General features: G+C 32.1%; 1 protein-coding gene across 1 annotated transcript in view; it reads left to right on the top strand.

Moving 5' to 3' along the window:
* inaE (inactivation no afterpotential E) overlaps nucleotides 1-13,469 on the top strand; it is a 185,737-nt gene that overhangs the window by 160,967 nt on the left and 11,301 nt on the right. The window contains exons 9-13 of the mRNA XM_076400030.1: nucleotides 34-247; nucleotides 306-535; nucleotides 589-818; nucleotides 6,327-6,459; nucleotides 11,763-12,047. Coding sequence (XP_076256145.1) covers nucleotides 34-247; nucleotides 306-535; nucleotides 589-818; nucleotides 6,327-6,459; nucleotides 11,763-12,047 — 1,092 coding nt within the window. The remainder of the gene's footprint in view (nucleotides 1-33; nucleotides 248-305; nucleotides 536-588; nucleotides 819-6,326; nucleotides 6,460-11,762; nucleotides 12,048-13,469) is intronic.

Genomic DNA, 13,469 nt, shown 5'->3' with positions numbered 1-13,469 from the left:
TTTAATTGGAAATAAATAAAATGTATTTTTTAGGATATTTTAACAGATCTGAATGCCGAGAGTGAAACCATCCCCCTCGATCCGCCTCGGGAGGACTGGACAGGTCACAAAGGAATGGTCCAAGCGGCCCAATACATTCTTGACAAAATCGAACAAGAACAATTATTAGAACGCGCTCGCGCTAGAAGCCCCGATAGAGGGACGAGAGATTTTGATGTTGTGATAGTTGGACATTCGCTGGGTGCAGGTTAGTTGCAGCTCTCCTCCAGAAACATTTAGGTTTGAAATATATTTATGATCGATAGGAACAGCAAGCATATTAGGAATACTGATGCGCCAGCTCTACCCGTCGCTCCAGTGTTTCTGCTACTCTCCACCAGGAGGCCTTCTGTCGTCGCCTGCCGTTGAATATACCAAAGAGTTTACAGTTTCCGTGGTTGTAGGCAAGGACGTGGTTCCTAGAATTGGCCTGCACCAAATGGAGACTCTCCGAACGGATTTGATTAATGCCATTAAACGAAGTGTTGATCCCAAAGTACGTTTGCAATGTTAAAAATAATTTTTAATTATTAATTTACTGAATTTCAGTGGAAAACCATCACATGTAGTATAATATGTTGCGGGTGTTCACAACCGACGTCTGCTGTCGAGATGTCGACTGGCGAAAGCGAGGTGTCTGAATATATGAGAAGTAAACACAACGCCCGATCGATGGGCATACACCCATCCGATAGCACGATAGCGCTCACCAGTCATCAACCCCTGTACCCGCCTGGACGAATCATCCACGTTGTTAGACACCATCCAACTACAGGACAGTAAGTCGTTTCATCATTCAGACATCAACAGTAGGGGATATCTTATTATGAAGCTTTGAATGTGCATTAGTATTTACCATCTATTTCAACTTCACTTTTATTTAATATTTATTGCATTGTATTACATCACTCAGGACAGAAACAGTTTGGGACAAATATAGTACAGGATATCTTTATACATTTTACTAGCGACCCGCCCCGGCTTCGCACGGGTTCAATGCTGATACTAAATTAAATACACTACAGAAAAAATATGAACGTTGTATATAAAAACATAGCGGCCCGCTCCGACTTTGCACGGGCATAAAATATATATGCCTATGTCACTCAATGAAAACATGATTAAAATCGATCCAGTATTTTTGGTTCATTCATTACTGCCCTTGGCCTGCACGCATTAAATTTGGAGTAAAACAATTCCTCTTCCCCTATACTTACTATGAAGATTTCCTGCTATCTTTGGAATATCTAAATTCATACAATTTTTATTACATTACACATTTTTAAACGCAAATTTTAAATTTGTAATATCTCCGAAAATATTTGTTTAATTTACATGCTGTAAGGAACCATATTGATCTATATTAATTGCACACTGTATTTAAGGTACTTAATTCGATAAGGATTAATGCCGTATTGCTTAAAATAGCTTCGTAAATAAGCCATTTTCTCACGTAAAAAGTAAACAATAAAAATGGTTAATGTGGGTTATCCCTAAAAGATAAACATATACCATCGCGGACTTTTTTGTAGACCTTTTTATGGTGTACAATACTGTAGTACATTAATTTGATCTAACTCGTAGGGTTAGGCAGCGTTTTTGCTAATTGCTAAATAAGCCTAAAAAAATAGGTTAATTTACGACATCACGTTAGAAACCTCTAAAATTAGCAATGTTGCCTTAGTATATTATGCATGTATTATACATATAAACCTTCCTCTTGAATTACTCTATCTATTGCAAAAAAACCGCATCAAAATCCGTTGCGTAGTTTTAAAGATTTAAGCGCACATAGGGATATAGGGACAGAAAAGGCGACTTTGTTTTATACTATGTAGTGATATATTTTTTTTTCTTTTAGTTATATCAGATCTGCAAATGAAATAATAACAGGTCATTTGAAAAGTCCCCGGCCTGACACATAGATGGCGCTACTAAAATTAAATTCATATGTTTGTTAGTTAGCCCTAACCCTCAAAAGATGCGTGTATAAATTTCACTGTCATTAGTTTGTGAATTATAGGATTTTGAATGAAGCAACTTTTGTTATTGTGAAAAAAAATGCATAAAAAGGAATTTGGCGTGTTGATAAAATATTGCCTTTTGAAGGGAAAAAATACAGTTGAAGCAAAAACTTGACTTGATGACGAGTTTCCGGACACTGCCCCAGGAAAATCAACCATCAAGAGCACCGAAAACACAGTGGACGCCCAAAAGAGGTTGTTACCGACGAAAAACATTAAAAAAATCCACAAAATGATTTTGAATGACCGTAAATTGAAATTGATTGAAATATCAGACACTCTAAAGATATCAACTGAACAAGTGGATGTGCAAAGTGGATGCCGCGCGAGCTCACTTTTGACCAAAAACAACGACGAGTGCATGATTCGGAACAGTGTTTGAAGATGATCAAGCGTAATAAACCCAAATTTTTGCGTCGATATGTCACAATGGATGACACTTGGCTCCATCACTTCACTCCGAAGTCCAATTGACAGTCATCCGAGTGGACTGCACATGATGAAAAGCGTAGGAAAACGCATCAGTCGGTTGGCAAAGTTATGGCGTCTGTATTTTGGGATGCGCATGAAATAATTTTTAAACTTTCTTGAAAAAAGAAGGACGATCAACAGCGACGATTACATAGCGTTATTGGACCGTTTGAAGGACGAAATCGGCGAAAGAAGGCCGCATTTGAAGAAAAGAAAGTGCTGCTTCACCAAGACAATGCATCGTGTCACAAGCCATTGAAAACGATGGCAAAAATCCATGAATTGGGCTTCGAATTGCTTCCTCATCCTCCGTATTCTCCAGATCTGGCCCCCAGCGACTATTTTCTGTTGAATGCGCGTTGTGAAGAAATTTTCGTCGAATGAAGAGGTGATCGCCGAAACTGAGATCTATTTTGAAGCAAAGGACAAATCGTACTACAAAATGGTATGGAAAAGTTGTAGGGTCGCTATAATCAGTGTATCGCCCTTGAAGGAAATTATGTTGAATAAAAAAAACTGATTTTGCCGAAAAAATATGTTTTACTATAGTAGGCCGGGGCTTTTCAATTGACCTGTTATATATGAAAGTATAAAGCTCCATTTTTGTATAAAACATAGAAATTGCATTATAAACGACCTAGAATACCAACATTTGAAGTACAACAGTATTAAAAGTATATAATCATTAAAGAATATATCTGTCAAATAACTCACTTGAGGAGAAATCAGAAAGAGGTTGAGCCCCTGTGTAACAAACAGTCAGATTGAATAACTATGACGCTTACCTAGCAATTTTCTTATTTTAGAAACAATAGAATAGATCCATATCCAACAATACATCCAACCACTAAAACAATCAAGAGGTTGAGGTAATTATGTTATGTTAATTGAATATTAACTAACAACAAAAAATAATCGACCCAAAAATTATTAAATTTTTAAATTCTGCAATTATAAACAATGTTCAAGTTCTTTATTCATTCTTCTGATTTCTTATTAGTAAATATTTTTATTTATTAAAACAAAGTTGTTATTTTGAAACGTCAAACTTACATTTATCTTTGTATTGCTTTATGAGTTATAGTAAAATTGCATGTTAACTCGATATTTTATCTACTTCCGTTCAAATCTTGCGTTGCAATCACTTAATTTAATTAAGATTGTTAGATTCTTATTTTACACAGTTTTTTATGCAACTATTATTATAACTGCATAAAATTATCTTCGTTCGTTCGTATTTAATGTGAAAGAAAAATTTCTTGTCGTTTCAATAGTTAGTTTATAAATTAGCCATTTTAATGAAGGATCACGTTGCCTAAATATGATTTAATTCACAAAATCGTTTTGGAACACAATAATGTGACATTTTGTGACGTAGCTGACACATCTGATGACTTGAACATCCATAAATTGTTTTTGATAAACAAAAATAGGCGTCGAAAGAATAGAGAAGGTTTGGAATATATAAAGGGAATTATATTGATGAATTTAGTCAAATAGTTATTCTAGAAACTAGACTAGAAAGAATAATATTAGCAACTAAGATGAAGCATATTATTGTGACAGTACAATGTAAAGATATCCTGTTGATTTTGAATAATATTCAGACAATTACTATCAAAACAAAATATGTAAAATATATAATTAATACAATTCCACATGTAGCTATAAATAGATTTAATTAACATTACATTTTACTATTTACAGACAAAAGTATGAAAAAAGATGGAGGTAAAAATATTTACAATATTATGAGTGGACCTGATTATAATGCATGATAGAGACGTGACGTGGTGACATCCCCTAGATATGATCCGCTGAATAACATTTTGTTTGAGTATTTGTTTCCTTTTTTTGTGATTCCCGTGCATTAATCAAATTAATAAGACCCGAGGAATAATTACCATCCCGTTTGATATGCATGTGACGTGACCCCAGTGTCAAAACAGTAGAGAAAAAAAAGGACATTAACCGAAAAAAGGAAAACCTACCCTTATATTTTTTTATACTTTTGTTGTGGCATTATAACTAGCATATACGATAGATTTAAGATATAGATAGTAGTGGTGTATTTAATTAAATGTAAATCATAGGTATTTTGATGTTTAGGCAATATTAGTTAGTTATCCTAGATAATAGTTATCGGTTTACCATATATCATTTAAACATTTTTTTAAATATTAAATCCAACATATAATTCATTTTGATTTCTGCTTGGACAATTGATATATAATTTGAATTATTAATAACTAAAGCATAATTATAACATGATGGAGGAGAACAATATAGCTAGTAGGTATAAACTCTACAAAGCTAATAGACCACACAGTAATATAATATTTTACAATAATATGTTACCTCTTCTGGAGACTGTAGAAAATTCAACTTTTATTTCAAGAATACATTGTAGATCTTATTTTTCTAAAATGATCATGTTGATTTCTTGTTGGCCAATTAACATCAGGGTGAGATGTTGATAAGTACAAATATAAAATTAGTTAATTGATCAAAATTTTTTATTACTTACGAAAATCTAGTTATCATCTCACTATTGTGAATATCATTCACAGTTATAGCATCACCAGTAGCATATTCACATCTTTAAATCATAATACTGTGCAAATTGTATAGAACTGCTGTATAGAATATTTGTGTTTAATACAGTGAACAATTTTAAAATGTCTTTCTAATAATACTAGAGTTATATATTTAGTTATATTTAATTTTTTATTCACATTATTTTTTATTTTAACAGTTTCTAATGAAACTGAATATGTATTTTCATAAAATTAGTCAACAATTTTAGCACCTTTATTTTAACATATGCGCACTATTTCTATTGTTTTTTTTTTGATAAACAATCTACTCAATTTAAATATAATATTAGATTTCCAAATAATATTAAAATAGTCTTTAGTAACTGTCCTAAGAATGAGATATTTTTATCTTATTTTCAAGATATATTATTGAAATCGTTTTGATTTTTCATTAACATACTTTACTCGAAATATGAATCAAAATAATAAAACCACACTTCTGTTATTTGTGTATATTGTGGTTTTTGGGTATTATCTGATGTAGTATCAAATTTTGAAACCCCAAATATTTTTTTGTTTACTTTTACTTTTATTGTCGTGATAACAAAAGCCACAAAAGTGCCCTTAACTATAAATCACAATCCTGCAAGTTTATTAAGTTAATAGTAGTGGCTTATATAAAACATATTAACTGATTATGCCCGGCAGGAAATTATGTGTGAAATAACATGTCAGATATATTTCTTTCATATTTTTACTGGAACATATAAATAGTTTTTTAACATGTTTATTTTGTATGAATCTAGCTGAATGTACTTGATTCAAGTATCTATTTGAAGATACCTATAGTTAAATGTTTGTTAGTAAAAACTTTACAGATAAAAAAACTTAAGGCATCTCAATAATTAATCATTAAATCGAGAAATTAAATCATCATACTATTATTATTAATCAAATACATTTTCTAAGAAGATATGACATGATGACACATTGTGGATATATATTATTTTCCAACTAACAAATTTCACTCTACGAGTTGGAAACCAACTAACTGGAAATTATTTTTTCTTGTTCATAAAACAAATATTTGTATATTTTTACCAGAATAAACAAAATATACATGGCACCAAAATATGACAAAACAATCGAAACAACAATAGAATATCGTTTTATAGTTTTAAAAAAATAACCAAAAAGTATTTAATAATCTTATAGGGCATTTTTAATCGAAATTGTATCTGATTTTATCTTTTAGACAAGCTCTATCGAAGAAAGAACCAGTTTACCAGGCTTTATGGGCTTCCAATACAGATTTCGACGAAGTCCTGATATCTCCAGTCATGATTCAAGACCACATGCCGGATAAAGTACTAGAAGCTCTGAATAAGGTACGTCCTGATCACCCGCACGGTCCTAACACTTCTACTGCAGTTGAATTGAGCTGAATTATATTGATAGTTACCCAGAAAAATTATGTTATTTGTTAACATCCAACGAAAGTGTATGTTATAGCATTTAAAACTGATAGTAATGGTTAACAGATAATATTTTTTCCAAAGAATTTAGGCATGCTTTATTAAAAGTAGCATAGACCTACTCTTGTTTAATTAATATTGTTTAATTTATGCTTATTTAATAATTAGCATTAAGTGTATTATCTATCTTTCCTATTTTTGTATCTTTTGCATATTTATTTACTTTATATTTTCTTTAATTGTACATTTACTGATTTATTTTCGCTGATTGTTCTTTCTTACTTTATTTATTTATCCTAGATGTTAAGTTACTTCTTTCGTTTGTTCTTTTGTGTGCGTGTATTAATAAAATCTGATTAATTAATTTGTTTTTCAATTATTTTCACTGTAGGCCTAGTGAAGTATGTGGAATACTTTAAAATGTTTACAAGAACATGAAAAAGACAGTTTGTTTATATCCTTCCTGTAAATAAACTTTTATTAAAATTAGGTGCGTGAAAAAGTAATCTACGTTTTAGAAGTTTCGACCCTTAATGCACAGAAGATTCTGTTTAAATATCGACTATCAGAATTTAAATTGATAAAAAGTAAGACAACACACAAAATTTAATATACCCATATAGTCTCACTATATTTTTGAGTGTTGCTCAGACTGATCTCATTGTTCCGATTGTCATTGATTCAATTTTACTCTCTTAATGATCTAATATCCATTTTTGGATTAAATAATAAAATTATAGGGATGTTTACTAAAATTATCACTGCCTGACAACAATTAAATAAATTGTACACAATGATAGTTGTTTTTTGTAGGATGAAAATTATACACTACAATATAAATATTACACAGTAGGCCATTTTTAAAGAGCATGAAAGCTGTTTAAATTATTATGAATCTTTCACAAGAAGCTGAAAATCTAAAAAAGCAATTTTGTAAGGCCTGAATGTTACTTCAGATCTAAAAAAATCTTTTTTACATACATTGTAAATAGTATCAATAGTGAAAATAACTTTGCCAGACTAATAAAATCAAATTCAATACATGCTGAAGAGGAATATTGATACTGCTGAGGTAATGAGCTGATGCTAAATCTGAATAAAATTCTTAAGAGCTGGACCGACGACCGACTTGGCAGGGAAGTAAATCTATACAGTATGAAAAACATGGATTTCTTCTTTATGCACCTAACTATACTTTTGTATAAACTATATACGTGGTTTCTTTCTGAGCTATTTCCCATTATTTCACATCGTTTTATTTTTGTTCTTGTGGTAATAATGTTGCACCAGCATGTCACTGCTCGTGCTGACGTGTGGTGTCTGATTGGCAGTGTGTGACAGGTGGACAAGAGCCCACATCACCATCCGCTGGATGTAGACAGGGCCGAATCTTCGGCTTTCGATCTCAGGCCTCCACCTTCAGATACCAGGTAGAGTACACATAATTCACCGTTTCTCATTATTTTTTCTTATCTTGGCTTTTGGTGACGGTTTCCATCTAGCATCTGTTATTTCCATTGTTATTTTGTTTAACAAATTAGAGACAGTTTTTATACTAACATTTAGATGATAATGTTGAATGATTTCAATACAAATAAAGGGCCGATGAGTCATTAATAAACAATAGGTTTTCAAGGCAATAAGTTACTGTCACTGTATAAGTTCATATTGTAAAAAATTAAAAAATAATTAATCGAAAATGTTCAAGATTTAAGTATTTTAATATTCATTTTAAAATATAGACTCACATTATATAGTATATTCAAAGTTTTTTTAGTAATGCGTCATGGATATTTGTGTTATGCTTCCTTCCACATATCCAAATTGTTTTAAATGGAATATCCTTCTCCGCCAGCAATTTGTCTGCAATTAATTATTAATAAATATAATGACCAACAAAACCTAATTGAATGCTATTGTAACTTTTACCTTTTTCCATCAATTTTTGTTGTCTTTTCAATTTTTTTGTTACTATCTTGCCAATAGTGCCACAATAAACCATTTTGAAATATTCAAGTTTCATCAAGATACACAAATTCAAATAGTTTATCTTCCTTGGTCTTATTTTATGTCTTTAAAAATTTAATTCTTTTTAAGGCAATGTCTGGAAGTTCCATTAAGCCTTTTCGAGGGTTATCTTTACACCATTTAAACCTATGCCCCGTAAGAGTGCATGAAAGGATGTCTTACATCCTTCAAAAAGCTGCATGTCCCTAAATCTTTTATGTATACTGTCCAGACAGACAATTTTCTCCAAAATATTTTATTAAATTATGTTTATATCGATAAAATAGTTTGTGTACATACTGTTTTTATACATTTCGTATATTCGTCGTAAGATGGTCAAGTTTCGTCACCCACTTTGTATGTAGATGGATTTTCTTGGATGAATCTAACCCGGTAAAAACATTTTCAATAAAATTGTAGGGACTTATTTTATTTAATATCCTACTGAAACTGAGGCCTATTTTGAAGCAAAGGACAAATTGTACTACAAAAATGGCATCGAAAAGTTGGAGGGTTGCTATAAACACCCTTGAAGGGAATTTGATAGCATTTTTGTTCAATTATTTTATTTAAACTACAATATTGTTATATGTCAAAGCCAAACTGAACTAAAAATCACAGTTGATGCGGCAACATTGCAATATTTTGACGCCACAAATATCCATGAACAATTACAATAATCTCTGTGCATACAAATCTTTCATGAAGATATAAGAAAAGTACTTGAAATCATTCAATGTATGCATTTACAAACTTAACCTTCTACACACCCTACAACTTATACAATGGAAATCCATGTTCACAATTAAATGTATTTTATGATTAAAACTTCCATAAGCGGTCATGGATTTTCCATAAGCATTTTATAGGTTAAATTTATCCTTTTAGAATACGTCTCATAGATTAATTTTTGTAGGAAATTTGTCAAGCTACTGTTCTTCATTAATTCATTGTTATAATAAGAATTATAGAGGTATCATGAGATAATATGATTTAAATATTAGCAGAATATTACAATTGAAATTAAACCATATCAGCTTTTGTAGAGTATAATTAAAAATAGAGGTATTGATAAAATGAAATATTAATATAATATTTCAATATTATGTAAAAGAAGAAATATTTTTTCAGTGTTCTCTTATGTTATCCTCTGAAATATTTTTATTTAAACTCCTTTATTCTTCATTTAAATTGACTAAAAATAAAATGCATTCTTCTTAACAGATTTCTCTAAGGTACTAGTTAATTTTGTTTGTTTTAATTGTGAATTAATTTTAAGGAATATAAGTTATTGATATGGTGTTGGGGTGGTTACTTGTATCACATATCATAATTATACAGTGGACGAAAAAGTTTTCGAAAAGAAGATATATTTATTTCAAGTTTCACTAGCTATGGTAAGCTTCGAAAACACCCTAATATTTTATACGAGAGTTGTCATATGTTTTACTGGCCTAATATGTAAAAAACAAACAGGGATGATCGATATTTGAATGTACTGTTTGTCAAATATTCTTTATGAAAATCAATGCTCTTTTCCACGAGCTGGCACAAATTTTCGTACCACCTTTTCCACAACATTGAGGTAATATATTATAAACGTTTTAGACACATCAAAAGTTTCTTCATTTATCGAAAATAATTAATCGAGTAATTTATTTTTAATGTGTTTGAATAAAATAATTATCGGGTATCCAGTTAGGGCTGTACGGCAGATGATCCCCACCAAGTCGTTATTTTGGCCGATCAAGTATGACATTGTTATTCTGTTGTGTTTCAATATAGGAAACAATATAAACTGCACTTGCTCAAATTACAAAATGTTCCGAATAACGTTATATTCAACAATATCAAGTTTCCAATGAAAACGTCAGATGCCATCTAACAGTAATATTGCTGTCAAGGCCATACATATAATCTCTTCACCTGTAATAAAATGTCACAAATCTGTATATTGTGTATACTGTAATTTTTCAATTGATTTCAATCAATTTGATTTTAATGGCGCCTTTTGAATTGACAATAAACTCCTTTGAAATTAATTCACAGCCCCCATATGCGCATTTTATTGCTGGTAAAATAGTAACCTACAGTTTAGTTGACACACAGACCTAACCATATACACCACCTCACCTAACACACATTGTTCTCTTCTAGCATTTACTTTTTTGTGCTTTTAAACATTTCTGTAGCCGATATTATGTTCCCCTTCCGGTTTTATATTAAGGTGATCGTGATCCTAGATAGTATGTAAGTAAAATACTGGTATTACGCATGAGGCATGCAGCACACTTGATTGTCTAAAGTGTTCCATTTTAGGCATGTTTTTGTTTTGTCACAAAACAGGTGGAAATATTTGAAGAATTATTATTAATATTATTCCGTAATATGATTAATCCAGTTTTAAAATAGTGAAAACAGAACCAAAAAATCATAAAATTGTTTGGTTACTACTGTGAACATTTATTGTTCACAATTGTTAATATATAACTATATTATATAAACTGCTAATTTGGAATGAATATGTTTTTAGGACACGTGTACTTATCGACAATTCTGCCAAACATTATTTTGCGACGTTGCCAGTTTTTGTAAAATTTACGTATATATGTAATTTTCATATCCTACACGTGTTTTAATGTATTCCTCACATCTCTTCTCTTTTAAAATGTTGTTGTATATCAAAACCAAAATGAACATTGCGGACATTTTAGCGTCATAAATTTATATGACGCGAGTTCACTGTATTATTGAATAGACCGTATATTATATTCACTATTGTTTCCTTAGTGTTATTTTACCGGTTTGTTATTATAGTGGTCACTCATGGGTATTAATTTATGTTAATGACTATGTATAGGAATGTTTAAAACTCAACAAACTTCAACAAAGAAAAACCATCTCAGTCTTGTGAGTAGCAACAGATATCTTTTGGAATAGTTTTTAGATTAGTAACTTGCCAGTCGTTGAAGCTTGTTGTCGAAGACCTTGGTTCGAGCCCACGTTAAACAATTGATTCAGAATAAAATATTCCTTGTAAAAGGTAATAGGTAAAATATATTTTTAAAGGAGTAATACATTTTTCTGGATTCTTATACTTGTCTAATTCAACAAAAATGATTTTTTGGTTCTTTTAAGTAATTCAGTTCGAAGACCTTAATAAATATTTACGTTCGATTGAATTTAATCATGTCCGGTTTCTTTTCCAGGTTGTAACGACCACGGGTCCAAAGAAGCCACATCGATCGTCATCAACGACAGACTCGACCACCAATTATTTCTCAGCGTCATCTAATCCGAATTTATTTTTAGAAACTAGCTTTACGTCCTTACAGAGTCCCTCTAGCAACTCCTCCTATACGAACGGCTACTATTCGACCAAAAGTCATCCTTCTCCAGTGTCTTTTCGTCATCCGGCGTCCGGCTTCAACATTTCCATCAGGAGCAACCAGTCGGATGCCTCATTCAAGAGTCAGCAGTTGTCTTTGACGAAGGTGAACTGAACGCTACTGTAATCTGTCAACAGTAACAGTTAAAAGTGTAAAAAACTATGACATAAATGCAATTGAGATGTCTAGGTTAGATTAATTTAAATGAGATGAACAATCAAAAGTCTCTATGTTTGACGACAGCAGTATATGTCTGATCATTGTTGACCTGATAATTAAATTGTATAGTTTTTGTTAAAATACTATTGAAATCTCTATCAATTTTCATAACTCATGATCATTCATTAATACTATTTATAAACTATTAAGCGTGATTTATTTTGGTGGTAAGGTCTTAATGAATAGGATTTTTTCTGTCCTAAAACCAGGCGGTGGAATGCATGACGCATATTTGGTCGCTGGGGTGACAAGTTGGACCAGGTAATGTAGGACTGCCTCTGGGCTTACCAATATATTAAACCGAAACCGCCTCACAGTTGGCCCCTGTGGATAGCTACTGCTACTGCATTAACTTTGCGGATATGGCACCCGCTGATCAGGCAGCCGTTATTGGGCACGAGGGCTATTCTATTGATTCGCGAACTTGAGTCAACACACCACTGGATACTCTCGTATGGGGGGAGGGGAGGTGGTGCTAAGCATGTCGACCAGTTCCCAACAAGCGGGTTTTCAGAAGAACTTGAGCTGAGTTGTTGTTTGTGGAATTATTGAGATACGAAATGCTTTATTTCCGGAGTGTCAGTTTCCCTATGAATTTGACTATTTCTGACAAACCATTGAGCGTTTAAAATTCTCCTGAGTTTATTTTGGAAAAATTGAAGCCGTTTCACCTAGTTGAGTATAACAAACTTGAAGTAGACATTAGATCCTTAGAAGAGTACGGACCGAATTAACATCTTGTAAAATAAGCATTTGATGGAGATGGAAAGTCTATGCTATCCCCTAACCTTTCTGGATTTCTTTCTGGACTTGGGAATGCCAACTGAACCGTCGGTCGAAATGGAGACCTAGGTACGTGACGTTATCCAGTCATGGAATTGTTATGGTATCGATCTTAAGTTGCGAGACGCGCAGTTCGTAACGCTTCTTTTGGAAAATGATGGCCTCGGTTTTTAGGGTGTTGATTTGCAACCTGCAGAATTTGAACTACTTGACCGCACGATCGAGCTGCTTCTGTAAACGTTCATGAATTGTAACTTCGAACCTGGCGGTCGTGAAGAAAACAGTTTCGTCAACGTAAAACGCGACGTCAATGTGCTCTTTTCTCGGCAGATCTGAAATAAAGATTTTAAATAAGGCTGGATCGATTTGTTTTCGACTGGAAAGTGTTTTCCTGATCTTGACTTGTAAATAGGGTATTGCATCAATACAATGAGGGAAGAGTTACTCTTGTTTTGAAATTAAAGAATTGCTGAAAATATGTAAAAAAAGATAATATAGCTTGACAAGTTCTTTTTACTTGACAAT

The sequence above is a fragment of the Rhynchophorus ferrugineus genome, unplaced genomic scaffold, assembly GCF_030347505.1.
Source record: "Rhynchophorus ferrugineus isolate W39M unplaced genomic scaffold, kcgeb_rfMv2 rfM3, whole genome shotgun sequence".
NCBI classification, from domain to species: domain Eukaryota; kingdom Metazoa; phylum Arthropoda; class Insecta; order Coleoptera; family Curculionidae; genus Rhynchophorus; species Rhynchophorus ferrugineus.
This window is presented reverse-complemented; position numbering and strand designations above follow the sequence as displayed.